At 50.5% G+C, this 26,769-nt stretch overlaps 1 protein-coding gene across 1 annotated transcript; it reads right to left on the reverse strand.

Moving 5' to 3' along the window:
• Nucleotides 1-244: 244 nt before the first annotated feature.
• Nucleotides 245-23,883, reverse strand: bcl2l12 (BCL2 like 12). The gene is made up of 7 exons (XM_085969867.1): nt 23,517-23,883; nt 18,874-19,076; nt 14,022-14,647; nt 11,017-11,139; nt 10,390-10,490; nt 5,547-5,810; nt 245-4,147 (listed from the first exon to the last, which is right to left on the reverse strand). Exons 2-7 carry the CDS (start codon nt 19,038-19,040, stop codon nt 4,100-4,102), a joined length of 1,329 nt encoding a protein of 442 aa, XP_085825993.1. The 5' UTR covers nt 19,041-19,076; nt 23,517-23,883; the 3' UTR covers nt 245-4,099.
• Nucleotides 23,884-26,769: the final 2,886 nt, after the last annotated feature.

A 26,769-nucleotide genomic window follows, 5' to 3' on the forward strand; every position in this document is an offset into this window, starting at 1 on the left:
TGGTGGGCATCACTGGATAGTGACCAGGAGCTGGACGATTCCACCGCCACCCTCCTCTCCAGCCCAGGCCAAGAGCGAGGGGGTCAATTGTAGTCCCTCCAGGACCAGCTAGCGTTGAAATCAGCCAACTTAGCACAGACTTTGCCAGGTTGGTGTCAAGAGGAGAAAGTGTTCCTGGAGTCCTTTAAGAACACTTTGGAGATCTACTCATGAATGCAGTTGTGTTCCCAGTCCCAGACTTGCACTGCACTGTGGGTGGGACAAAGGATGTAGCATAAAACAGACACAAGGTATTTCCATACATATTGGAGGATCAGCCCTATTCCCTTCCACGACCAGCCGATGGGGGAAGGGGGTGGATCTCCGCTTGCCTTAAGTGAGGAGTGCTGCACCCGACAGCGCAAATGACTAACGATGTCCCTTTGACACCGGGCTCTTCGCTACGAACGGGAGGAGGAGTGGTCTTTGGAGTGAAGGCTGGTACTGGCCAGCCCTGGTTTAGGGGTTCATTATGGGCACACGGGAGTGAGGGAAGGGGGGGGGGGGGGGCCCTTGCTAGTTTGTGGTTATTTACACAGGTGAACAATGGGCACAGCAATCGGAGTGCAAGACTTACAAGGAACTTTGCGACATCGGAACATCTGGAACACAATAGCAATGTTCCCTTTAAGCTGTGTGGCCACGCAGCGCTCTGCAGCCCCCGCGCAGCCGGCTCACCGGCTTTTACATAGGAAAAACCTTAAAGAGGCCACACGCCCTCCAAAAAATTAAAGGGAACATTGTACAAGACTACCTTTTTTTTTTTAAGGGGGGGGGGGCCACGCTATGGCTGACTACAGACATCGCCCCTCCCCATTCACAGTGACATTCACAACTTGCTTCCCAACGCCCACAAGTGCTGCGTTTCAAAGCCCTTGTTCTTTGCGAAACTTTTAAGTCCATCTTGCTTTGATGCCATTGATCCAGTGCTGGTAACTGTCCAATGTTGGAAGTTTCCATGCACTTGCTCTTATTGGCTGCCACGATCCTGGACTCCACGAAAAACCATTAAAATAAAATCGCCAGGTCTAAAACAACTTTAAAATAATAATTTTTTTTTTTTTTTTTTTTTTTTAAACGAAACTTTAAAGATATGGCACACTTTCAAAGAAATTACATTGTTCTTAAAAAAAAAAAAAAAAAGGTTGATGCCAGGCTTCTTTTGGCAAAACACGACAGGACGTGTGACGAGTGCAGCGTGCTCGGGAGGAACGGCGGGGGGGGGGGGGGGGGGGGGAAACTTTGGACTCGTGGTTCCCAAAGCTCTCCACCGCTGGTGGAAGCGGAGACACACAATGTTTTCAAGGGGAGACTGGATAGGCACTTGAGGGAAATAAACTTGCAGGGCTACGGGGATAGAGCGGGGGAATGGGACTGACTGGATTGCTCTACAGAGAGCCGGCACGGACTCGATGGGCCGAATGGCCTCCTTCTGTGCCATTATGACTCTATGACACTGGGGGTTTTCCCTGCCTCATGTTCTGGGTCTGTTGTGGACTCATTGATAGAGATCAATTGCTGTGATCAGTTAATAACTCCATTATCTTTGTGTCGTGCGACCCCCAGGAGGTGAAATAGATGGACCTTGGTCTTTCTCATCCAGCAATCCCTATGTTCCTAAACCAATACCTTTCATGTTTGAACCGAGCTCAGACCAAGTCCAGGGTCCGAAGTCACTTGCTTCCTTATCTAAATTAATAATTCAGAGAAGTCACTATTTTACATCACATCAGCGCACGGCCAATGGGCTGGAAGTATAATCACTGACTGCACATCAAGCCTTCAGTACGCTCACTCACCTCAGCATTAGGCGAAGAAGAGAATACACCAAAAGTGTTTCAACAAAAGTCGGGCGAGTGAAGACCTTCAAAGACTGAAAGTGTGGCCCTCACAATCCCAACTCTGACAGCAAGGAGAAAATAAGGTGTGTGCCGGAGTCACTCTCACCACCACTAGATGTCGCTGAGCGACAGTCAGTGGTCTCCACCTTTCACTTTGTGTCAAGCCCAAGGAAACCGAGGTTCGTTTGGCTTTTCACGAGCTTGTCTACCCTTTGGTCGGGACCTGCTCACGATCAATGATTACTAATACCACGTTAGAAAGTCTCTTAGTTGATATGCTCAGTGGTTTAAAGCAGATTATGATTCACTGCGTCTCAGTAGACTAAAACAGAATACAAGCCAGAATACAAAAATGGTGCGTGTGTCACGAACACACCTGGTAACCACGGTGATCAAAGCAAATCACTGGCAGCAGGGGTAGAAAGACCAGGAGTTAGTCTTGCTCTGCCAGAGCTGTAGACTCCAGTGTTGACATTTGTACTGAATTCAAGTTATATAACAAGCAGAATAATGCCATGTGAAGAGAGGTATTAGTTGGCCATTCATCATCTACAGGAAGGGCAAGCAATCTGTACCAGCGACACTCTGTACACAGCAAGTACAGATAATCAGCCTGGGAGAATCGCTCACCCCAACTGTCCCATCCCTCTCTGTGGGTTAATTCTCAAAATGACATGTAAAAAAAAAAAAATACCCGAAGGAACTGTACAAGTAAACACACAACCCTGCCAGTAGTTTGGGTAGCAGTGTCCCAATATGGGATCGACGGCTCGTCCAACCGGACAGGAAACGAGGGGTTGACTTCCACGGAAGCTTCCCCATTGGGAATACAATCTACTCCTGTCAAACACACACCAAACCGTTCACAGTTATACACAAGAGGAGGAGGCCGTGGAAAGAAAGGAAGAACGAGGACCGCTTTAAATATACACGTCCCATTACCAACAGCGATATCTCCCAGCTTCGGAACAGATGGGAGATGTTCACCGCTGATGTCCGCTCTGACGCATCCCCATCCAGGACGGCGCCATTATCAAATTGAACAAAGTCTCCTCGCATTTCGCTCCTTTCCTCTCCACATTTATACCGTACAGGTTAATAAATAGGGGTGGAATGGTGATGCTGTCTATGCCACCTACATGTGCCCAGTTTGGAGAACTTTACCGGTTTGATTTACTCGCTGATGTCCACGCAAGTTATGGACCACCAGCACTTATTAATCATACCCGGTTACACACTGGTTACTCCTCATACAGTTAAACCAAAGGCCCAAATCAGAACCTGCAAACCCTTTCAATTCTGCCAATTAATGCACACATCATTAAATCTGTTGATGAGCTCGAGGCAGTTTTCTCAAATACTTTTTTCTCTCTCTTCGCCTCCTCTGTTCCTCCCATGATGTTGTAGCCCGAATCTCAGCCTTTTCTCCTCGCTTTCTCCGTGATATAATTCGATGGAACAGCTCATTTGAAAACAGAAGAGCATTATCTTGATAATTCATTAAATATATTCAAGAGGGAGTTAGATATATTTCTTAAGGCTAAAGGGATCAAGGGACATGGGGAGAAGGCAGGGACAGGGTACTGAGTTTGGATGATCAGCCATGATCTCATTAAATGGCGGAGCAGGCTCGAGGGGCCGAATGGCCGACTCCTGCTCCTATCTTCTGTGTTTCTATAACCTGAGGCACAAATTTAGGATTTTCTACAGTAATAAAATGACCTATTTGCAATGATAAATTTGAAGGCTATATATTATGAGGACGACTATTTGCTGCAAGGCAACTTTGGACTTTCTTTGGGAGGTGCAAAAAGGGAAAAAATAAATTTGAAAACGCGTGTTAAATAGGACACATGCAGGTGGCATAGACTACATCACCAGTTCACTTGTATAAAGTACAGCTATTGTTACAGTAACAGCAGTAAACATGAAAAATAGGAGGGCTTTTTACCTCGTGTCTCTGGAAATAATGTCAGAAAATGCCCAGGAACACGAGGGGAGTCAGATTCCTTGTCCCATTCATCCGTGGATGAAAAGGTGTCCACCTACCCATCGTGAACTCGGGCAGCGTTAACCTGCTCGGTTGTTCGGTGGCTGCAGCCTTGTTGAACAGTTTCTAGATTTTAAAAAAAGGTAGCACTTTTTCTTTGTTCGAGGCCAAATCAAAAAGACCGACTTCTCCCCCTCCTTGGAGATCAAGTCCCTTTGTTTGGCAGAAGTCAGTCTATTTGGTGTTCTGACACGTCGTCCAGAGGCAGCACCATCGTCTGTCAGAAGACAAAAAAAAAATACAGTCAAGCCCATATCATTGGCCCACCAAATCACACACAACTTTTCATCCCCAAGCTGGATTAGTAACCCAGATCCAGGTCCCACAGCCTTCCGTCCCGGCGAGAAGCGTGCTACCAGCGAAGTCAAGCAGATGTCTGAGCTAAATGTAGAGTAAGGACACCAGTATGAACGTGGAAACCAGGAAGTTGCTGTCCAAGATGCCCTGCTCCTCCAAAAGCTGTGTGATAATGACATAGAAACATAGAAGATAGGAGCAGGAGTAGGCCATTCGGCCCCTCAAGCCTGCTCCGCCATTTAATGAGATCATGGCTGATCATCCAAATTCAGTACCTTGTCCCTGCTTTCTCCCCATATCCCTGGATCCCTTTAGCCTAAAGAAATATATCCAACTCCTTCTTGAATATATTTAATGAACTGGCCTCAACTGCCTTCTGCGGTAGAGAATTCCACAGGTTCACCACTCTCTGGGTGAAGAAATTCCTCCTCATCAGTCCCAAATGGCTTACCCCTTATCCTTAGACTGTGACCCCTGGTTCTGGACTCCCCGCCATCGGGAACATCCTTCCTGCATCTAGTCTGTCTAGTCCTGTTAGAATTTTATAAGTTTCAATGAGATCCCCTCTCATTCTTCTAAACTCTAGCGAATACAAGCCCAATCGACCCAATCTCTCCTCATACGTCATTCCTGCCATCCCAGGTATCAGTCTGGTGAATCTTCGCTGCACTCTCTCCATGGCAAGAACATCCTTCCTCAGATAAGGCGACCAAAACTGCACACAATACTCAAGGTGTGGTCTCACAGATTGAATATAAACATGGAACACTGACTCCTCTAGGCCGCAAAAAGACGCACTCTTGGTGAAGCATGAGCTAGAGAACTTAACTCTTGCTCCTAGATTGGTAGACCCATCCTGACGGAGTTGGGCGGTTGCCTTCTGTTGCTGTGGTATTCAGCCAGACAGAACAAGAACGTCACGCACCCTTGAGCTGCGCTAACTAATTTTAGTCAGGCCTGTGGTAAAAAAAACACTACAATTGCCTCATGTCCCGGGGAGTGTGTTAGAAAATCGGCTTACAATCACTGTCTGGTGAGCTCGGTGGGGGAAAAGTTTGCGGACATTGGGCGAGGACAAGGTAGAGCTCACCTGTGATGCCTCCCACAGTCGGACAGCCTGCCAATACTCAACGGTCTATAGCGTTGGGTAATGGAGGCTGCACGTGCCCTTATGAGGTACGGTCTTCAGGAAAGGAGGGAGGAGCTTATTTTTTCTTCCACATGGGCAGCAGGGATCTCAAGTGCCCTTGGCTTTCCGAAGCCAACATTACCCTGGGAGGGAAAAGGCCCTTCTTTTAATGCCAGTGACGTGCACTCACCCATCCGCCGTTCTCCTGTAGCCAGGGGACAAACATGTCCATGTACTGCATGCTGTAGCCCATCAGCTGCTGCACCGGGTAGCTGTTGATGCCGGCCACCCTCCGGGTCAGTTCCATGGTCAGTGCGATCTTCGTCAGCTCGGGGCTGTTGGTGGGACCCTCATGCTGCTCCTCAATATTGGCCGTAAAGACCTCTACCAGTTTGGTAAAGCTGTGGTAGGACATCCTGTTCATTGTTCTTTGGAGCAGTGGATCATCCTCTATCTACAGGAGAGCAAGTTTAACATGAAGCAAATTGTAACTTAAAATATTATATACATTAAAACATTGGCATGCACTTCACATCCCTTACTTTTCGCTCTCCTGTTTTTCTCACACTTCTTTTGTGTCAAATTTTCCTCTTTTATAATGTCTACAGTTAATATGAACTGAATGGTACAATTTGAGAGGGGGTGCCGGAACAGAGACAACCGGGGGCGCGCCGGAACAGAGACACCCGGGGGCGCGCCGGAACAGAGACACCCGGGGGCGCGCCGGAACAGAGACAAATGGGGCTGTACGCACACAAATCTTTTAAAGAGGTGGCAGAACAAGTTGAGAAAGTGGTTAAGATAAAAAACATACGGGAACCGTGGCATTACAATTGGAGGCATAGAGTACGAAAAACAAGGAATTTATGCTAAACCTTTATCAATCACTGGTTAGGCCTCAGCTGGAGTATTGTGTTCAATACTGGGCACCGCACTTTAGGAAGGATGTCAAGGCCTTGGAGAGGGTGCAGAGGAGAATTACTAGAATGGTGCCAGTGATGAGGGACTTTAGTTTTACGGAGAGCATTATTTGCTTAAAAAATGTTTTTGATGCACGGCCCCTTTAAGGGGCTGCGCGGACCATTCAAAACACCGCGCATGCCCGGTTTTTCCTATTTAAAAGCCGGTGAGCCGGCTGTGCGGGAGCTGCGGAGGGCCGCGCAGCCACGCAGCTTAAAGGGAACTTCGGTAGAGAGACTGGAGAAGCTGGGGTTGTTCTCCTTAGAGCAGAGAAGGTTGAGGGGAGATTTGATAGAGGTGTTCAAAATCATGAGAGGTCTAGACAGAGTAGATAGAGAAACTGTTTCCACTGGCAGGAGGGTCGGTAACCAGAGGACACAGATTTAAGTTAATTGACAAAAGAACAGAGGGGGAGATGAGGAGAATTTATTTTACGCAGCGAGTTATTATGATCTGGAATGCGCTGCCTGAAAGGGCGGTGGAAGCAGATTCAATAATAACTTTCAAAAGGGGAATTGGATAAACACTAGAAAAGGAAAAAATTTGCAGGGCTGTGGGGAAAGAGCAGGGGGGAGTGGGATTAATTGGAGAGCTCTTTCAAAGAGCCGGCACAGGCACGATGGGCCGAATGGCCTCTTTCTGTGCTGTATGACTATATTTATACCTTCCTATGTTAACTTGTCACATTGCAATTATATCTTCCTACCATTGGTGGCGCTGTATCGCCACAGCTTTCCACCACCCTGCTCCTTAGCCTGTACTTCTCCGCTTCCTAATTTGCCATAAGGTTCGCTATTTAGTTACAACTATTAAATCAAAGTGTTATATTAAAAGAACGGGCAGAATGTACGACTTTAAAATGGGGTCTGAATTATTAGCACACCCTGGCCCAATTAACCCCTGCCCTCTAACCTCATTTCACCTGATCCTGACTCCCCATGCACAATGCTGTCACAGATTGACTTGCCAACCTAGCCATTCACGAAGAGAGTAACCGGGTGAAGGGCAGCACCCAAATTAGGAACATAGGAACAGGAGGAGGCCATTCAGCCCCTCGAGCCTGTTCCACTATTCAATGAGATTGTGGCTGATCTGTATCTTAATCCAGCGACCCGCCTTGGTTCCGTAACCCCTCACTACCCTTACCCAACAAAAATCTATCAATCTCAGTTATGAAATGTTCAATTGACCCCCCCAGCCTCAACAGCCTTTTGGGGGGGGGGGGGGGGGGGGGGGGAGAGGAGTTCCAGATTTCCACCCCCCTTTGTGTGAAGAAGTGCTTCCTGACACCACCCCTGAATGGCCTGGCTCTGATTTTAAGGTTATGCCCCCTTGTTCTGGACTCCCCACCATCTGTCTATCTACCCAATCAACTCCTTTAATCAGCTTAAACATCTCAATTAGATCACCCCTTAATCTTCTGTACTTAAGGGAATACAAGCCTAGTCTATGCAACCTCTCCTCATAATTCAAGATACCCTTCCATGGTTGAATACCTCAATTGAGAATCATTCTCAAGGCTCACACGCAAAGAGTCTCCACTTGGGAAAGGTATGAAGGTGCTGCTCATTCCTTGGACCCTCGCCCAGCAGGAGTCACTGCCTTCAGGAGAGCCGGGCAAGGAAGTGAAATCTACTTCTTGTGTTTCTGAGAGGACCAGTTGAGAATGGATTCAAGCTCTGTATACAGGGAAGGGAACTGCCCACAATGCCAAGCTCAACGTTATGGCTCCTTTAACTTGGCTGATGTGGGGCAGGATGGACTTTCATAAGAACATAAGAAATAGGAGCAGGAGTCGGCCATTCAGCCCGTCGAGCCTGCTCCGCCATTCAATAAGATCATGGCTGATCTTCTACCTCCACTTTCCTACTATCCCCATATCCCTTAATATCCAAAAATCTATCTCTCTCTCCCTTGAATATACTCAACAACTGGATAGCTCTACCCCAGAGGACTGTGGATGCTCAAAGACTCACCACCCTTTGAGTGAAAAAAAATTCTCCTCATCTCAGTCCTAAATGGCCAACCCCATATTCTGAGACACTGACCTCTGGTTCTAGACTCTCCAGCCAGGGGGAAACATCCTCCCTGCATCTACCCTGTCGAGCCCTGTAAGAAATTTGTATGTTTCAATGAGATCACCTCTCATTCTTCTAAACTCTAGAGAATATGGGCCTAGTCTACTCAATCTCTCCTCATAGGACAATCCCCCCCATCCCGGCAATCAGTCTAGTGAACCTTTGCTGCACTCCCTCTATGGCAAGTATATCTTTCCTCAGGGAAGGAGGCCAAAACTTTACACAATACTCCAGGTGTGGTCTCACCAAGGCCCTATACAACTGTAGCAAGACATCTTTACTCTTATACGGCAATCCCTTTGTAATAAAGGCCAACATACCATTTGCTTTCCTAATTGCTGGCTGTACCTGTATGTTAACTTTCAGTGATTTGTGTACAAGGACACCCAGGTCCCTCTGAACACCAACATTTCCCAATCTCTCACTATTTAAAAAATACTCTGCTTTTCTATTTTTCCTACCAGTGGATAACTTCACATTTCTCCACATTATATTCCATTTGTCATGTTCCATAGAGACCCGTCCATAGAGATCATTGGCAAAAGATCTCAAGGGGAAGATGAGGAAGAATGTTTTCACTCGGAGAGTTGTCGGGATCGGGAACGCTCGGCCTGCAAAAGGTGGTGGAAGCTGATTCCATCACTAATTTGAAAGGGGAGTTGGACGGGTACTGGAGGAGGAGGAGCTCACAGGGTTACGGACAAAAAAACAGGGCGGGTGGGACCAATCACGACTGCTCCTTCAAAAGAGCATGATGGGCCCAATGGCCTCCTTCTCACAGAGTCATAACAGCACAGAAGGAGGCCATTCGGCCCATCGAGTCCGTGCCGGCTCTCTGTAGAGCAATCCAGTCAGTCCCATTCCCCCGCTCTATCCCCGTAGCCCTGCAAGTTTATTTCCCTCAAGTGCCTATCCAGTCTCCCCTTGAAAACATCGAGTGTCTCCGCTTCCACCACTTCCGTCGGCAGCGAGTTCCAGGTCCTCACCACTCGCTGCGTAAAAAAGTTTTTCCTCACGTCCCCCCTGTATCTTTTGCCCAAAACCTTAAATCTGTGTCCCCTAGTCCTTGTACCATCAACTAGTGGGAACAGCCTTTCCCCGTCTAGCCTATCCAAACCCGTCATAATCTTGTACACCTCTATCAAATCACCCCTCAACCTCCTTTGCTCTAATGAAAACAAATCCAGCTTCTCCTACCTGTCCTTGTAGCTAAGATCCCCCATCCCCGGAACCATTCTGGTAAATCTCCTCTGCACCCTCTCAAGGGCCTTCACATCCTTCCTAAAGTGTGGTGACCAGAACTGGATGCAATACTCCAGTTGTGGCCTAACCAGCGCTTTATAAAGGTTCAGCATAACTTCTCTGCTTTTGTACTCAATACCTCTATTTATGAAGCCCAAGATCCCATATGCTTTGTTAACCACTCTCTCAATATGTCCTGCCACCTTCAGGGACCTATGCACATTCTGTGCTGCGAGTTTCTGTGATTGTATGAGACACTGCATGTGAGCACAGAACAGTGCTCGGGGGGTCTAGAACGAGGGGTCACAGTCTCAGGATACGGGGTAGGACATTTAGGACTGAGATGAGGAGAAATTTCTTCACTCAGAGGGAGGTGAACCTGCGGAATTCTCTACCACAGAAGGCTGTGGAGGCCAAGTCACTGAATATATTGAAGAAGGAGATAGATAGATTTCTAGACACAAAAGGCATCAAGGGGTATGTGGGGAGAGAGCGGGAATATGGTACTGAGATAGAGGATCAGCCATGATCATATTGAATGGCAGAGCAGGCTCGAAGGGCCGACTCCTGCTTCTATTTTTCTATGTTTCTATGCTTCTAGTGCGGGAATGCGGGTCTGAACACTGAAAGAAACCCCAAAACCACTGCAACCTAGAACAGGGTCATTTCAAAGGCCTGTTGGATTAGAGCTGTGGTCGCCACAGGGGCTCAAGGTCACCACGCCTGACCTCAGCCCGCACCACTGCCTCTCACCTTCTTGTTGATTCCATCTCCTTGTTCCTGCAGCAGTAGCACAATTTTCCCAATCATCTTCTCCTTGTCAGTCATCACATTCTGTAGGACGTTATTGTTCACTAAAGAAGTTCAATGAGAACGGACGTCAGGTGGCATAAACTTCCGGGGTACTTTGGGCAGTCGCTCCTATACATGCCAGCCAGTCCTCGCTGCCCACATCGTGCTCCTCTCCTTTCCATTAGATGGGATATCCAGCTCACAAACCTCTCCCCAGGCTCAGGAATGGAGGGGAAGGGGGGGCGTTTGATTTTTACCTCACCCCCCCTCCCCCCCCACCACCCCACACCCCCGGAAAAATGAGAACTTTAAATTCCCCCGCACCTGTGTAGGGAATGTTGAATAGAAACATTCAACCCGGTTCCCTTACTCCCCAAACATGCACTCCGCTCGGGTTCCAGACTCCCCTCCCACCTCAGGTTCCAGACTCCCCTCAGGTCCCAGGCTCCCCCTCCCCCTCGGGTTCCAGACTCCCCCCCCCCACCCCCTCGGGTTCCAGACTCCCCCCCACCCCCTCCTCGGGTTCCAGACTCCCCTCCCCCTCGGGTTCCAGACTCCCCTCCCCCTCGGGTTCCAGACAACACTTACCTGTCTCAGGTGAGTCAGCTTCAGCACTGGGGCTCAAGTGGTCGTGGCAGTATTTCTGTGCCAATTTATCCAGCTTCTTTGCCACTTTGGAGTAGAATTCCACGTTTTCAGTTATTGCTGACCCTGGAGACAATTCAAAAACGTTCACTGAAAGCTTAAGGTGAACGGCACAGAAAGGGAACGACAGGGCGGCTGAGAGAGAGAGAGCTACAAGGCCGGAACATAAAACCCAGGAGGTTTTGGACATAGTCAGTGTCAGCTGTGGCTCACTCTCACCAGGCCGTCAGGAAGCACTTCTTCACACAAAGGGTAGTGGCAATCTGGAACTCTCCCCCAAAAAAGCTGTTGAGGCTGGGGGGTCAATTGGAAATTTCAAAACAGAGATTGATTGATTTTATTGGGTCAGGGTATTAAGGGATACGGAACCAAGGCGGGTAGATGGAGTTAAGATACAGATCAGCCACGATCTCATTGAATGGCGGAACAGGCTCGAGGGGCTGAATGGCCTCCTCCTGTTCCTACATGGCCCAGGAGTGCACACTGGCTTGTGCAGTTAGCCAATTGCAACAGAAACCAGCATGAAACCCATTTACTTTGTCATTCCTACTGTAGCCGAACATTGGGTCTCTTGTTTCACTAACCTGTCCATAGTAACCCCTAGATGTATTACACGGTATTTACTGCACAGAAACAGGCCATTCGGCCCAACTGCTCCGTGCTGGTGTTTATGCTCCACACCAGCCTCCTCCCACCCCTCTTCATCTCACCCCATCAACATATCCTTCTATTCCTTTCTCCCTCGTGTGTTTATCCAGCTTTCCTTTAAATGCATCTACGCTATTCACCTCAACCACTCCCTGTGGTAGCGAGTTCCACATTCTCACCACTCTCTGGGTGAAGAAGTTTCTCCTGAATTCCCTATTGGATTTGTTAGTGACTTATATTTATGGCCCCTAGTTCTGGTCTCTGTAGTGTATGTACCTTTAAGAGAGAACTACTTTTACAGCTCCTGTATACTGTAGTACCGGCAGTGACCACACCTGTATATAAGCCTTGAGCATGCCTCTGTACTGTCAGTCTTGAGACTACCCTCCTCCAGTAAACACCTGTTGATTGTTAAGTTACAGCCTCCGTGTGGTTATTGGAAAACATCATACTTTAAGAATCACGGATCCAACAGTGGCGACGAGGTCGATTCGAATCTACCTGCAACTCTGCATTTCCCTTCAAGGATTCACTCCGGGAGGACGGTGGAAGAAAGTCGAGGCCAGAAGCACGGGCGTCGACCACGAGCAACCGCCCAGTCATCCGGCAGAGAGTGAACATCGCAGGGGAGGCTGTTGAGAGTCGGGCTTGGTTCCCCAGCCACGACGATCCAGCAACAGACTGGCAGCAGGTACAGCGCAGACCCTTCCCGGACAGCGGCGGCTGGAGCCGACCGACGGCATAGAAAAAGCCGAGCAGCGTCGACGGGGTAAGAGAGAGGGTGAAGCGCACAGGGCGCGGCCGGGGGTTGAAAACCGAGCGGCGTCGAGGAAAAACAAAGAGAGAGAGAGAGAGAGAGAGAGAGGGTAAAGCAGCAGCCGGGTTCAGGACCGAGCGACGGCAACAGGAAAGGCGCACAGGAGAACGCGCAGAGCACAGCCAGGGCTCAAGGGCTGAACCGCGTCCGCGGGTAGAAGAAGGGAGAGCGCGGGAGACGCCATTGAGCCGCGGAGAAGAAGGGCGAGCGCGGGAAGAAAGGAAAGCGCGGGAGACGCCATTTTGTGCCAGCGGAGAAGAAGGGAGAGCGCGGGAGACACCATTTTAGACAGTTAAATCACACCCAGGGATGTCGAAGAGTGGCAGTATCACTGTGTTCGACAATGAAGTCGAAGATTGGGCGACATATGTGGAATGCATTGAGGTGTACTGCAGGGCAAATGAAGTGCCAGATGCCAGGAAAGCACTGGTTTTGTTAAATTCCATGGGTGCAAAAACTTATGGCTTACTGCGAAACCTAATAACCCCAGAGAAGCCCGTGGATAAGAATTTCGAAAGCATAGTAGAAATCCTACAGGACCACTTAAACCCCACACCACTGCTGATAGCAGAAAGATTTAAGTTCCACAACAGGAACCAGCATAAAGACGAAAGTAATGCTGAGTACTTAACGGAACTGCGCAAGCTATCGAAACACTGCCAGTTTGGAGTGGGACTAGCAGATACGTTAAGGGACAAGTTTGTGTGTGGGCTTCAAAGTGAAGGAACCCAGAAACGGCTTCTATCAGAAAAGGATCAGGAAGCCGCCCCAAAGACTGAATCTATAAATGGACTATTTGTTTAATGTGCATGTTAAAGTGTTAATTGTTATTTGAATATTATGGGTACTGTTAATCTAAAAGGGGAGGAATTGTAGTGTATGTACCTTTAAGAGAGAACTACTTTTACAGCTCCTGTATACTGTAGGTACCGGCAGTGACCACACTTGTATATAAGCCTTGAGCATGCCTCTGTACTGTCAGTCTTGAGACTACCCTACTCCAGTAAACACCTGTTGATTGTTAAGTTACAGCCTCCGTGTGGTTATTGGAAAACATCATACTTTAAGAATCACAGATTCAACAGTCTTCCCCCCTGCAAGTGGAAACATCTTCTCTATGAACTACCCTATCGAACCCCTTCATAAGTTTAAAGACCTCTATCAGGTCACCCCTCAGCCTTCTCTTTTCTAGAGAAAAGAGCCCCCGCCTGTTCAATCTTTCCTGATAGCAGAACTGAGAGGTTATAACTATCATTCTAGTAAATCTTTTTTTGCACCTTCTCCAATGCCTCTATATCCTTCTTATAATATGGAGCCCAGAACTGTGCGCAGTGCTCCTAGTGTGATCCAACCAAGGTCCGATACAAGTCTAACACAACTTCACTACTTTTCAATTCCATCCCTCTAGAAATGAACCTCTTCAAAAGAACACAGTAAGCTACTAAACAGGGTTCCACCAGTTCCTGAAGGACAAATGGCTCACCTTCATCAGTGCTACTCTTGTAGTTGGTCATTAGGGGTAGCGTGTTGGGCCGAGGTGAGGACGGCACAGGCCCCTGGTCTTTTTCTGAGGCCAGGGAAGAATGATCCATTTTCCCATGCGACATTTTCCTAAACAGGTTCAAAAATTTCTGGTGGCTGCTCCTCTTCTTGGAGCTTTGCTTGCTCCTCTCCTCTGCGGCATCCTCCTTTGCATCGGGGGCGAAGGATTCTATCGAGCCGGTTGTGCAGGCTATTAAAGGGTTGGTACTTTTCGGCCTCTTCAAGGAATTGACCTTCGAGTCAACTTTATTGTTATTCCTCCCAGGCCCATGGTCTTCCAGTGGGTCGAGCGAATCCCTGGACTTTTTGTCAGATACTTCGTCTGTCTTCTTCTTTCTCGGCCGTCTGATTAGCCTCTTGATAGTCGTTCTGAAGCCGTGCTTCTTCTCCTCCGCCTGGGATATTTCTTCATCTGTTGTATCCCAGTCAGCGTCGTCCTGAGCCCCTTCGACTCGCTTCAGACTCCTCTTTTTTCCCTCTGCTTCGTTTTCCAAAGACCCTTTCCGGTTCGGCTTGCGCTGACCATGCGATTTGAAAGCGGCGTTGGAGTCCTGGCTCTCGGGGGTCCTTTTAAAAAAGAAAATATTAAAATGGGCACGGTACCAATTAAAACATTCAAATTCATGAGGGGGCCCGGACAGAGTAGAGAGCGAAACTGTTCCCATTGGCGGAAGGGGTCGAGAACCAGAGGACGCAGATTTAAGGTGATTGGCAGAAGAACCAAAGGCGACATGAGGAAAAACTTTTGACGTAAGAAAACTACTGGGCACTTGGTCTAAGCATTAAACAAAGCTTTAATCAACTGTTTTACAACATGGAGATCTAGTTGTGTCCTTCACTAGTTCCTGTTAAGAATGTCCTGCGCAAGCTGGGCCCGTGCCCGAGTATTTATACTCTCCCTGGACAGCGCCACCCGCAGGCCGCTCAGTATTATTTCATAAGTCTTTCTTTCATGAATGACTGACTCATAACCACTCGCTGCGTAAAAAAGTTGACATGAAGTGGAATGCACTGCCTGAAAGGGTGGTGGAGGCAGATTCAATCGTGGCTTTCAAAAGGGAGCTGGATAAGTACCTGAAGGAAAAACATTTGCAGGGCTACGGGGAAAGGGCGGGGGGGGGGGGTGGGACTAGCTGAAGCGCTCTTCCGTCGAGCCCGTGCCGGCTCTCTATGCCGAATGGCCTCCTACTATGCTGTAACCATTCTCTGATTCCACCGTGCAAATGGCCGAGGGAAGTAGATTCCTGTAGGTTGGCAGCTCCCTGTAAATACCCAGCTTTGAGGAAAGGCCAGGTAATCAAGGTTAGAAAAATCAGAAGGAAGTAACTGGCTTTCTTTCTCTCTTTAATATTATACTTTGCAGATCTACTGTGCATTGCTCATGGTGAGTCAAAGGATACACTGTGCTACATTATGTAGCGGACAATAGATTATCAAGGACACAGTAATAAGCAAAGTTATGATTTTACCAAAATATTATTGGAGTGTTGGCAATATTATCAAGTTCACATTATGTGATTTGGAAAAGGAAAAAATTTGCAGGGCTCTGGGGAAAGAGTGGGGGGGGGGGGGGCGGAGTGGGACTAATTGGAGAGCTCAGAGCCGGCACAGGCACGACGGGCCGAATGGACTCCTTCTGTGCTGTACGGTTCTGTGATTAGTGATGCGCCTCAATAACTTCAAGGCTCAAAGTTAACTGGATAAAACTAGGCTTTTATTAGCAAAGAAAGATGCCTGTGTCTTCACCTAGCGTTCTGCTGCAAGACAAGCCTGGGCTTGTCTTAAGTAGGGCCAGGTATGGGCGGAGCCGACACACCCAATGGGGAGAAAGGGGGCGGTGCACTATGTACAATACAAGGTAAAACACAGGAGCAGGCAATACGATATATGTAATTAAATACAGAGTCTGATGAATGACATATTTCATCACATTTAGGACCACATTCCTGTCAAAATTGTCAATCAGTAGCCTTGATCAACGTTCCCGCTAAGGTGCATGACCACACAGCGGTCTGCTGGTCCCGCACTGGCCGTCTACCGGCTTTTAAATGGGAGAAACCGCGCCCGCCCGGAAAATCCGAATGGGCCGCGCACCCAAAAATATAAGAGGGACCGTTGGCCGTGATTATTACGACGTCTGTTGAGCGATGTACTGAGCTTTATGGCTCTCCCTTTTTTGATAGAGTTGGATATACAGGAAGATGTTGCAGCATAGGCAAGTTAGAAGGGAGCATGAAACGGTATTGGGGCGGGGGGCGGGGGGTGCTGGTGAGGAAGAGGAGAAACGATAGCACTGGGAATGTGCTAGCAGGCTGGTGAGATGTGGAAATGGATGAGCACTGGGCTCCTGGAGTATTGGGAAGGGGTCACCAGTAGTGGGAGGCAGTTCCGGAGTACGGGCTCAATGGGAGCAGTGCGATTTTTAAAAAAATTCATTAATGGGATGTGGGCGTCACTGGCAAAGCCAACATTTATTGCCCATCTCGAATTGCCCTTGAGTGACTCGCTAGGCCATTTCAGAGGGCAGTTAAGAGTCAACCACATTGCTGTGGTCGCATACAGGCCAGACCACGTTCCCCTCCAAGTCACACACCATCCCGACTTGGAAGTATATCGGGCGATCCTTCATGGTCGCTGGGTCAAAATCCTGGAACTCTGTCCCTAACAGCACTGTGGGAACACCTTCACCACACGGGACTGCAGCGGTTCAAGAAGGCGGCTCACCACCACCTTCTCAAGGGGCAACTAGGGATGGGCAATAAATGCCGGCCTTTAGTGAACCAGATGGGTTTTTCCGACAATCCGATAGTTTCATGATACTAGCTTTTTATTCCAGATTTATTTAATTAACTGAATTGCTGCCATGGTGGGATTTGAACTTGGGTCTCCGGATCATTAGTCCAGGCCTCTGGGTTACTAGTCCAGTGACATCACCACTAGGCTCCTGTTCCCGCCAGCAGCACTCGAATGGGGGTGGCAGAGTGTGGACGTACCGGGAAGGGGAATCAGGAATCAGTGCGACTGGGATCGGAGCAGGAGGTGTGGCAATGTAGGGACAGCGGCTGCAAGGTCTGGGAGCAGCAGGAGGTAGAAAGTGGAGTTTGGGAGCAGTAAAGTTTAGGATGAGACATTAAAGAGAGTCTGCCCTCTCAGGTGCATGTAGAAAACCCCATGGCACTATTGGACGAAGAGCCGGGGAGTTCTCCCCGGTGTCCCGGGGCCAATATTTTACCCTCAACCAACGTCACTAAAACAGATGATCTGGTCATTATTGCTTTGCCGTTTGTGGGAGCTTGCTGTGCACAAATTGGCTGCTGCATTTCCTACATTACAACAGTGACTACACTTCAAGAAGGACTTCATTGGCTGTGAAGCGTTTTGGGAGGTCCTGAGGTCGGGAAAGGTGGCACGTAAATGCAAGTTCGCTCTTTCTTTCAGAAGTGGTGTTGGGCTTCGAGATTGGGGGAGGTAGTGCCTGGGTGCGGGGCCATTGGGATGGGGGGGGGGATGCCGGAGTCTGGGACCACTGGTGGGTCACGGGATGTGAGAGCAAGGAGGGATAATCAGGTGGTGCAAAAATAATGGAGAGGAGTTCACAGGGTCTAAGATGATGGGTAGGTAGGGGCTGGAATGTTGTAGTGTTGGGCGGGTTCTCCTGGTATTTTTGGGGAGGCAGGAGGGGAATTGAAAGAAAATCAAGACTGTAGTCTTCATTAATGCCCCCCCCCCCTTCCCTGAGCTGGGAAACCTGATTTACTTAGTTAAAGCAGTTGGTGCGCGAATAATGTAATTGCCTCCATGGCCTCATCCCACCCTAGCTCTGGAACGTCCCTCAACCCCCTCTTCTAACTCTTCCACTGCAGCTCAGCCTCATAAAGAACAAAGAATTAGGAGCAGAAGTCAGCCATTCGGCCCCTTGAGCCTGCTCCACCATTCGTTAAGATCATGGCTGATCTTCAACCTCAACTCCACTTTCCCGCCCGATCTCCATATCCCTTGATTTCCCTGGAGTCCCAAAATCTGTCTCTCTCAGCTTTGAATATACTCAACGATTCAGCATCCACAGCCCTCTGGGGTAGAGAATTCCAAAGATTCACAACCCTCTGAGTGAAGAAATTCCTCCTCATCTCAGTCTTAAATGGCCGCCCCTTATCCTGAGACTGTGACCCCTAGTTCTAGACTGGAGTCTTTCCCCTGGCTGAGGGGAAACAACCTCTCAGCATCTACCCTGTCAATCCCTCTCAGACTCTTATATGTTTCAATGAGATCACCTCTCATTCTTCGAAACTCCAGAGAGTATCGGCCCAATCCACTCAATCTCTCCTCATAAGACAACCCTGTCATCCCAGCGATCAATCTAGTGAGCCTTCGTTACACCGCCTCCATTCTCTCCTCGTGGGAAAAAAACAATGGCGCAGATTCGATGGGCCGAATGGCCTGCTTCCAGGCCGGAACATTCTACAACCCCAACCTATTCGCCAGTGGGCCAAGAGGAGATCCCGCCCCTTCCCTCCCGAGCGAGACACAAGAAGGGTTTCGAGGCGAGAACGAGAGACTTACTGACATGAATCTTATCATTTATGTGGAAATGACTTATGAAATGATACTGGGCGGCCTGCTGGTGGCGCTGTCCAGGGAGAGTATAAATACTCGGCATGGGCCCAGCTTGCTCAGGACATTCTTTAACAGGAACTAGTGAAGGACACAACTAGACCTCCATGTTGTAAAACAGTTGATTAAAGCTTTGTTTAACGCTTAGACCAAGTGCCTAGTAGTTTTCTTACGTCACTTACCTCGATATGAACTTCTTGGTGTCGTGGTAGTAACGTCCAACGTGGCCAATGGTGGCGCTCTCGTCAAGCGTCAACATCCTGCGCAGGAAGGCTTCCAGGACCAGTTTATTTTCGTTTTTCAGGACTATCAGGCTGTGCCTCTCCTGGCTCAGCTTACTCTCCGCCATCCCGGAATCCAGCACGCGGGTTCCCCAATCGCGGAGCTAAAGAAACAGAAACAACAACCACCGCGCGTTACACACGAACGTGCAATCAGATTCACAAAAAAAAAGGGAGAAGGTTCAAAATAAACTAGTCGCAACAGCAGTGACACAAGAATTAGGGGTGAGAGTCGGGCCGTACGGCCCCCCTCGAGCCTGCTCCGCCATTCAATAAGATCATGGCTGATCTTCTACCTCATCCCCATATCCCTCGATTCCCTTAATATTCAAAAATCTATGGATCTCTGCCTTTAATATACTCAACGACTGAGCCTCCACAGCCCTCTGGGGTAGAGAATTCCAAAGATTCACCACCCTCTGAGTGAAGAAATTCATGCTCATCTCAGTTTTAATTGTCCGACCCTTACCTTAAGACTATGCCCCCTAGTTCTAGACTCCCTAGCCAGGAGGAAAACAGCCTCTCAGCGTCTACCCTGTCAAGCCCAAGAAGAATTTTGTATGTTTCAATGAGATCACCTCTCATTCTTCTAAACTCCAGAGAGTATCGGCCCATTCTGCTCAATCTCTCCTCATAGAACAGCCCTCTCATCCCAGGAATCAATCTCGTGAACCTTCATTGCATCCCCTCGGAGGTAAGTATATCCTTCCATAGGTACGGAGAAATGGAGACTGGAGTGTGCAGAGAAGCAGGATCTGCAGTGGATTTCTTCACCGTCTAGCCCAGAGGTGCTGAGGTCAATTGTGCAGCTGAGTTAAGTGGTCTGGTTGAGAACAGCTAACGCGGGGGCACTGACCCAGTCACCACATGGGGCGGCGCACTTAACAACCAGGTACATTCTTGGGAGATCGGAGCTTAACGAAAGGGTTTAATCAGTTTCTTGCACCCTTCCAGTTCGTCAGTTACTTTCGCCCTCCTAGATGGTGGGCACGTCGAATTTTCACACCGTAGCAAAACTTGAGTCGAGACTGGGGAGCGCAATTTGAGCGGTAACCGTACAACAGTGCCAGCTTGGCTCAGTTGGCAACACCCTTGCCCGTTAAGTCGGAAGGTTGTGGGTTCAAGCTCCAGAAACTCCAGGATTTGAGTCCACACTCGAGGCTGACACTCCCAGCGCAGTACTGAGGGACTGCGGCGCCATCGGAGGTGCCGTCCTTTCAAACGCGACGTGAAACATAGAAACATAGAAGAGAGGAGCAGGAGTTGGCCATTTGGCCCCTCAAGCCTGCTCCGCCATTCAATGCAATCATGGCTGATCATCCAATTTCAGTACCTGCTTTCTCCCCATACCCCTGGATCCCTTTAGCCGTAAGAAATATATCCAACTCCTTCTTGAATATATTTAATGAATTGGCTTCTACTATCTTCTGTGGTAGAGAATGCCACAGGTTCACCACTCTCTGGGTGAAGAAATTCCTCCTCATCTCTGTCCTAAATGGCTTACCCCTTATCCTTAGACTGTGACCCCTGGTTCTGGACTCCCCGACCATCGGGAACATCCTTCCTGCATCTAGTCTGTCTAGTCCTGTCAGAATTTTATAAGTTTCAATGAGATCCCCTCTCATTCTTCTAAACTCCAGTGAGTACAAGCCCAATCGTCCCAATCTCTCCTCATACGTCATTCCTGCCATCCCAGGTATCAGCCTGGTGAATCTTCGCTGCACTCTCTCCATGGCAAGTACATCCTTCCTCAAATAAGGCGACCAAAACTGCACACAATACTCAAGATGTGGTCTCACCAAGGCCCTGTACAACTGCAGCAAGACAAACCGAGGGTCCCGCCTGCTTGTTCAGGTGTGCGGTGAAGGGGAGTTCGACCAGTTCTTGGCCAACATCCCAGAATGCTTCACATACATTGAAAGACTTTGGAATGTAGTTACACTTGTTATGCAAGCAATGTGGTGGCCATTTTGCACAGTACCCCCTCAACCACTGCCAGCGAAGGATAGACGATACAGAACTACATAGAATTCACAGCACAGAAACAGGCCATTCGGCCCAACTGGTCCGTGCCGGTGTTTATGCTCCACACCAGCCTCCTCCCACCCCCTCTTCATCTCACCCTTTGATTCCTTTCTCCCTCAAGTCTTTATCCAGCTTCCCCTTAAATACATCTATACTATTCGCCTCAACCACTCCCTGTGTCAGCGAGTTCCACATTCTCACCACTCTCTGGGTAAAGATGTTTCTCCTGAATTCCCCATTGGATTTATTAGTGACTCTCTTATATTGAGGGCCCCTAGTTCTGGTCTCCCCCACAAGTGGAAACATCTTCTCTACGTCTACCCTATCGAACTCTTTCATAATCTTAAACACCTCGATCAGGTTGCCCCTCAGCCTTCTCTTTTCTAGAGAAAAGAGCCCCCGCCTGTTCAGCCTTTCCCGATCGGTAGAACCTCTCAGTTCTGGGATCATTCTTGTAAATATTTTCTGCACCCTCTCCAGCACCGCTGTAATATGGAGGCCGGAACTGTTCACAGTACTCCAAGTGTGGTCCTAACCAAGGTTCTATAGAAGTTTAACAGAACTTCTCTACTTTTCACGTGTATTGCTTGTGAAATGAGGAATTTGCACCATTAACTGATCATTACTCTCAATGCTATGTGCAAATAGCCACCACATTTCTTGCAGAACAAGTGTAACTACATTCCAAAGTCTTTCAATGTATGAGAAGCATTCTGGGATGTTGGCCAGGAACTGGGCGAACTCCCCTTCACCGCACACCTGAACAGGCAGGTGGGACCCTCGGATTAACATCGCGTTTGAAAGGACGGCACCTCCGACAGTGCTGCACTCCCTCAGTACTGCGCTGGGAGTGACAGCCTCGAGTCTGGACTCAAGTTCTGGGGTTTCTGGGGCTTAAACTCACAACCTTCCGACTTAATGGGCAAGGGTGTTGCCAACTGAGCCAAGCTGGCACTGTTGTATGGTTACCGCTCAATAGTGTCATGCGATCTTTTGCATCCACACAAACACCAGCCAACATTTACACAGTGCCTTTAATGCATAAAAACATCCAAATGAGTTTCAGAGGGGCCACCGGAATTAAAGAGGCAGCAATCCAACGGAGCAGTGATGAGAAGGATGGAGCAAAAACCTGATCAGAGGCGGGTTTCAAGGAGGATCTTAAAGGAGGATAAGGAGCCACCGGATAAGGTAGACCGGGGCCGCGGTTTAACGTCTCACCTGAAGGATGATGCCTCAGACAATGCAGCACTCCCAGTCAGCCTAAGCGACCCGGCCGAGTCCTGGGGCAGGGCGTGAACCCATAACCTCGTGTCTCTGAGGCAGTAGTGCAACAGAATGAGCCAAACTGACAAGGACCAGTGGTTATAGGTTTGCCACTGATGGTGGGGAAATGAATTATGGCGTGACCTTGGTGTGGAGCTTCCCCTTCTGCATTGGCACCGAGTGAAACATGGCTGGTGGGAGAGAGTGGGCGGGGGGGGGGGGGGGGGGGGAAGACAGGCGGGCGCAACGAGGGGCGCAGCGAGGGGCGCAGCGAGGGGAGACAGGCGGGCGCAGCGAGGGGAGACAGGCGGGCGCAGCGAGGGGAGACAGGCGGGCGCAGCGAGGGGAGACAGGCGGGCGGTGAGGGGAGACAGGCGGGCGCAGCGAGGGGAGACAGTTGGACAGTCTGTAGAAATAAACTGCAGTTCATTTTCGTTCAGATCTGAAACAAACAACCCCAGAAAGAGGAAGCGAGAAATTGAACCACAGCACGCTGCAAGAACAAAAAAGAATTCCCAGGGTCACAGAACCTGCTGCGGAGCTATTTATAAATCAACTGAAGAGCAGCTCTTGGCGGGGGGGGGGGGGGGTGGGGAGTTAGATCAGTCGGCCTGCGAGCGACCTCCTTCCCCACAGCATGGTTGGCACATTCCAATGTCAGGATGGGTTCGGTGGGGTGCTGGGTCCCCGGATTCCCAACATGTGGATCTGTGGCAGCGGGCGGCATTCCCAGAGTAAACCTGCCAGCAGCCGGGAAAAACACCAGGAAGAAAGACGTGAAAGACTTGCATTTATATAGCACCTTCACGACCTCGGGACATCCAAAGCGCTTTACAGCCAATGATGTACATTGAAAATGCAGTTGTTGTTGTAAAGGTACGAACCTGCAGCATGACAGCTCGAGGGTCATGCTCCAGCAACAGTCACACTGTCTTTCACCCATGCAACACTTTCCCCAGTTGAAATACTTAACTGAGCGGGCCCGGAGCAAAGAACTATTTCCCCGTGAATCTGTTTGCTGGGTTAATCTCATTTAACGCAGTACGACATTGCAATCAATGTTCCCTTTAATTTCTTTGGGTGCACGGCCCATTCAAAATACCGCGCATGCCCGGTTTTTCCCCATTGAACAGCCGGTGAGCCGGCTGCGCGGGGAGGCCCAGAGCGCTGCCCGGCCATGCAGCTTAAAGGGAGCATTGATTGCATTAATTAACACCAATAAAAAGCATTTCTCCAGCGCCTTTCACACTCACCAGACGTCCCAAAGCACTTTACAGCCAATGAAGTACTTTTTGAAGTGTAGTCACTGTTGTAATGTAGGAAACACGACCGCCAATTTGCGCACAGCAAGCTCCCACAAACAGCAGTGAGGTAAATGACATAATAATTATTTTTTTTTTTAGAAAGTGTGGTGGTTGAGGGATAAATGTTGACCGAGACTCTTCCTTGAAATAGTCCACCTGAGAGAGCAGACGGGGCCTCGGTTTAATATCTCATACGAACGACAGCAGCTCCCGACAGTGCGGCGCTCCCTCAGTACTGCCCCTCCGACAGTGCGGCGCTCCCTCAGTACTGCCCCTCCGACAGTGCGGCGCTCCCTCAGTACTGCCCCTCCGACAGTGCGGCGCTCCCTCGGTACTGGCCCCTCCGACAGTGCGGCGCTCCCTCGGTACTGCCCCTCCGACAGTGCGGCGCTCCCTCGGTACTGCCCCTCCGACAGTGCGGCGCTCCCTCGGTACTGCCCTCCGACAGTGCGGCGCTCCCTCGTACTGCCCCTCCGACAGTGCGGCGCTCCCTCGGTACTGCCCCTCCGACAGTGCGGCGCTCCCTCGGTACTGCCCTCCGACAGTGCGGCGCTCCCTCGGTACTGCCCCTCCGACAGTGCGGCGCTCCCTCGGTACTGCCCCTCCGACAGTGCGGCGGCTCCCTCGGTACTGCCCCTCCGACAGTGCGGCGCGCCCTCAGTACTGCCCCTCCGGCAGTGCGGCGCTCCCTCAGTACTCGCCCCTCCGACAGTGCGGCGCTCCCTCAGTATTGTCCCTCCGGACAGTACGGCGCTCCCTCAGTACTGCCCCTTCGACAGTGCGGCGCTCCCTCAGTACTGCCCCTTCGACAGTACAAGCGCTCCCTCAGTACAGCGCTCCTCAGTACTGTCGCTCCGACAGTGCGGCGCTCCCTCAGTACAGTCCCTCCGACAGTACAGCGCTCCCTCAGTGCGGCGCTCCCCGGTCAGTACTGCCCCTTCGACAGTGCGGCGCCTCCCTCAGTACTGTCCCTCCGACCAGTACAGCGCTCCCCTCAGTGCAGCGCTCCCTCAGTACTGCCCCTTCGACAGTGCGGCGCTCCCTCAGTACTGTCCCCTCCGACAGTACAGCGCTCCCTCAGTGCAGCGCTCCCTCAGTACTGCCCCTTCGACAGTGCGGCGCTCCCTCAGTACTGCCCTCCGACAGTGCGGCGCTCCTCAGTACTGCAATGGGAGTGTCTGCCGAGATTACGTACCCAAGGTCTCTGGAATGGAACCACGACCTTCTGGCGAGATTGCTACCCACTGAGTCATGGCTGACACCTGGGATCAAAATGTAAAAAGAAAGAGTCGTTTATGACTTCCGACCACGAGTCACACCTGAGACTCCTTCCTTCCCCTCTTTGGGATGCTGATTTCCCCCTTAATCTCCCAGGCTTGAGCAATTGGGTTTATCCAACGTGATTTGCTTATCTCAATGAGAGGCGTTTCCCCAATTCATCTGATAAATGACCTCGAACCACAGATCCAGGAAACTAAAGCAATTAAACTCCCAGCAGCCCCGCCAGTATCGATGAAGATGTGTTTTTTGCTGAATTGATGATCATGTTCTGGTTCTGGTGCAAGTGCCGTGCTTTCTCCAGGCAAATCTAACATTAAAATAGCCGGGCCTCCCTCTGCCACGAGGAAAGGCAAATTCAGGTTACTGTCAGCAGCCTCGGCGAAAGAACGGCGCCTTTGCGGCGAATTAACTTGCGATCACGGACTGAAATTGGGCAGGGAGTCAGGTTACAGTTTGGACACCAGCTCCCGGCATTGTGTCTCTCACTGCCCACAGCGAGAAGCTGCCACATAGACTCAGCTCAGGAGGCGGTGGAGTGGCCCTGGGTGCCAAGTCTGGGCAAAGCTGGAGCTGTGGGAGGGCAGAGTGCCGGGAATGGGTGCTATGAGAAAAGTACAAAAACAGCTAGAGAGAGAGAGAGAAAGAGAAAGAAAACAGGGGAGAGAGAGAGAGAACAGGGGAGAGAGATCAGGGGAGGGAGGGAGAGAGAGAACAGGGGAGAGAGAGAGAACAGGGGAGAGAGAGAGAACAGGGGAGAGAGAGAGAGAGAGAGAGAGAGAGAGAACAGGGGAGAGAGGGAGAGAGAGAGAACAGGGGAGAGAGGGAGAGAGAGAGAACAGGGGAGAGGGGGGGGGAGAGAGAGAACAGGGGAGAGGGGGGGGAGAGAGAGAACAGGGGAGAGGGGGGGGGGGAGAGAGAGAACAGGGGAGAGGGGGGGGGGGAGAGAGAGAACAGGGGAGAGGGGGGGGGGGAGAGAGAGAACAGGGGAGAGGGGGGGGAGAGAGAGAACAGGGGAGAGGGGGGGAGAGAGAGAACAGGGGAGAGGGGGGGGAGAGAGAGAACAGGGGAGAGGGGGGGGAGAGAGAGAACGGGGGAGAGAGAGAACAGGGGAGAGGGGGGGGAGAGAGAGAACAGGGGAGAGGGGGGGGAGAGAGAGAACAGGGGAGAGGGGGGGGAGAGAGAGAACAGGGGAGAGGGGGGGAGAGAGAGAACAGGGGAGAGGGGGGAGAGAGAGAACAGGGGAGAGGGGGGGAGAGAGAACAGGGGAGAGGGGGGGAGAGAGAACAGGGGAGAGGGGGGGGGAGAGAGAGAACAGGGGAGAGGGGGGGGAGAGAGAGAACAGGGGAGAGGGGGGGGGAGAGAGAGAACAGGGGAGAGGGGGGGAGAGAGAGAACAGGGGAGGGGGGGGGAGAGAGAGAACAGGGGAGGGGGGGGGGAGAGAGAGAACAGGGGAGGGGGGGGGGAGAGAGAGAACAGGGGAGGGGGGGGGGAGAGAGAGAACAGGGGAGGGGGGGGAGAGAGAGAACAGGGGAGAGGGGGGGGGAGAGAGAGAACAGGGGAGAGGGGGGGGGAGAGAGAGAACAGGGGAGAGGGGGGGGGAGAGAGAGAACAGGGGAGAGGGGGGGGGAGAGAGAGAACAGGGGAGAGGGGGGGGGGGAGAGAGAACAGGGGAGAGGGGGGGGAGAGAGAACAGGGGAGAGGGGGGGGAGAGAGAGAACAGGGGAGAGGGGGGGGAGAGAGAGAACAGGGGAGAGGGGGGGGAGAGAGAGAACAGGGGAGAGGGGGGGGAGAGAGAGAACAGGGGAGAGGGGGGGAGAGAGAGAACAGGGGAGAGGGGGGGGAGAGAGAGAACAGGGGAGAGGGGGGGGAGAGAGAGAGAGAACAGGGGAGAGGGGGGGAGAGAGAGAACAGGGGAGAGGGG

This window comes from Somniosus microcephalus, chromosome 28, assembly GCF_052327205.1.
Source record: "Somniosus microcephalus isolate GS21.2 chromosome 28, FLI_Smic_1.0, whole genome shotgun sequence".
NCBI lineage: Eukaryota > Metazoa > Chordata > Chondrichthyes > Squaliformes > Somniosidae > Somniosus > Somniosus microcephalus.

Excerpts from the sequence above, each read along its gene's own strand:
- bcl2l12 (XM_085969867.1), bottom strand. The coding sequence starts at position 19,040 with ATGGCGGAGAGTAAGCTGAGCCAGGAGAGGCACAGCCTGATAGTCCTG. Across the intron at positions 5,811-10,389 it reads GAGATGGAATCAACAAGAAG|ATAGAGGATGATCCACTGCT; the intron begins GTGAGAGGCAGT and ends GCTCTCCTGTAG. Across the intron at positions 4,148-5,546 it reads TACAGGAGAACGGCGGATGG|ACGATGGTGCTGCCTCTGGA; the intron begins GTGAGTGCACGT and ends GTCTTCTGACAG.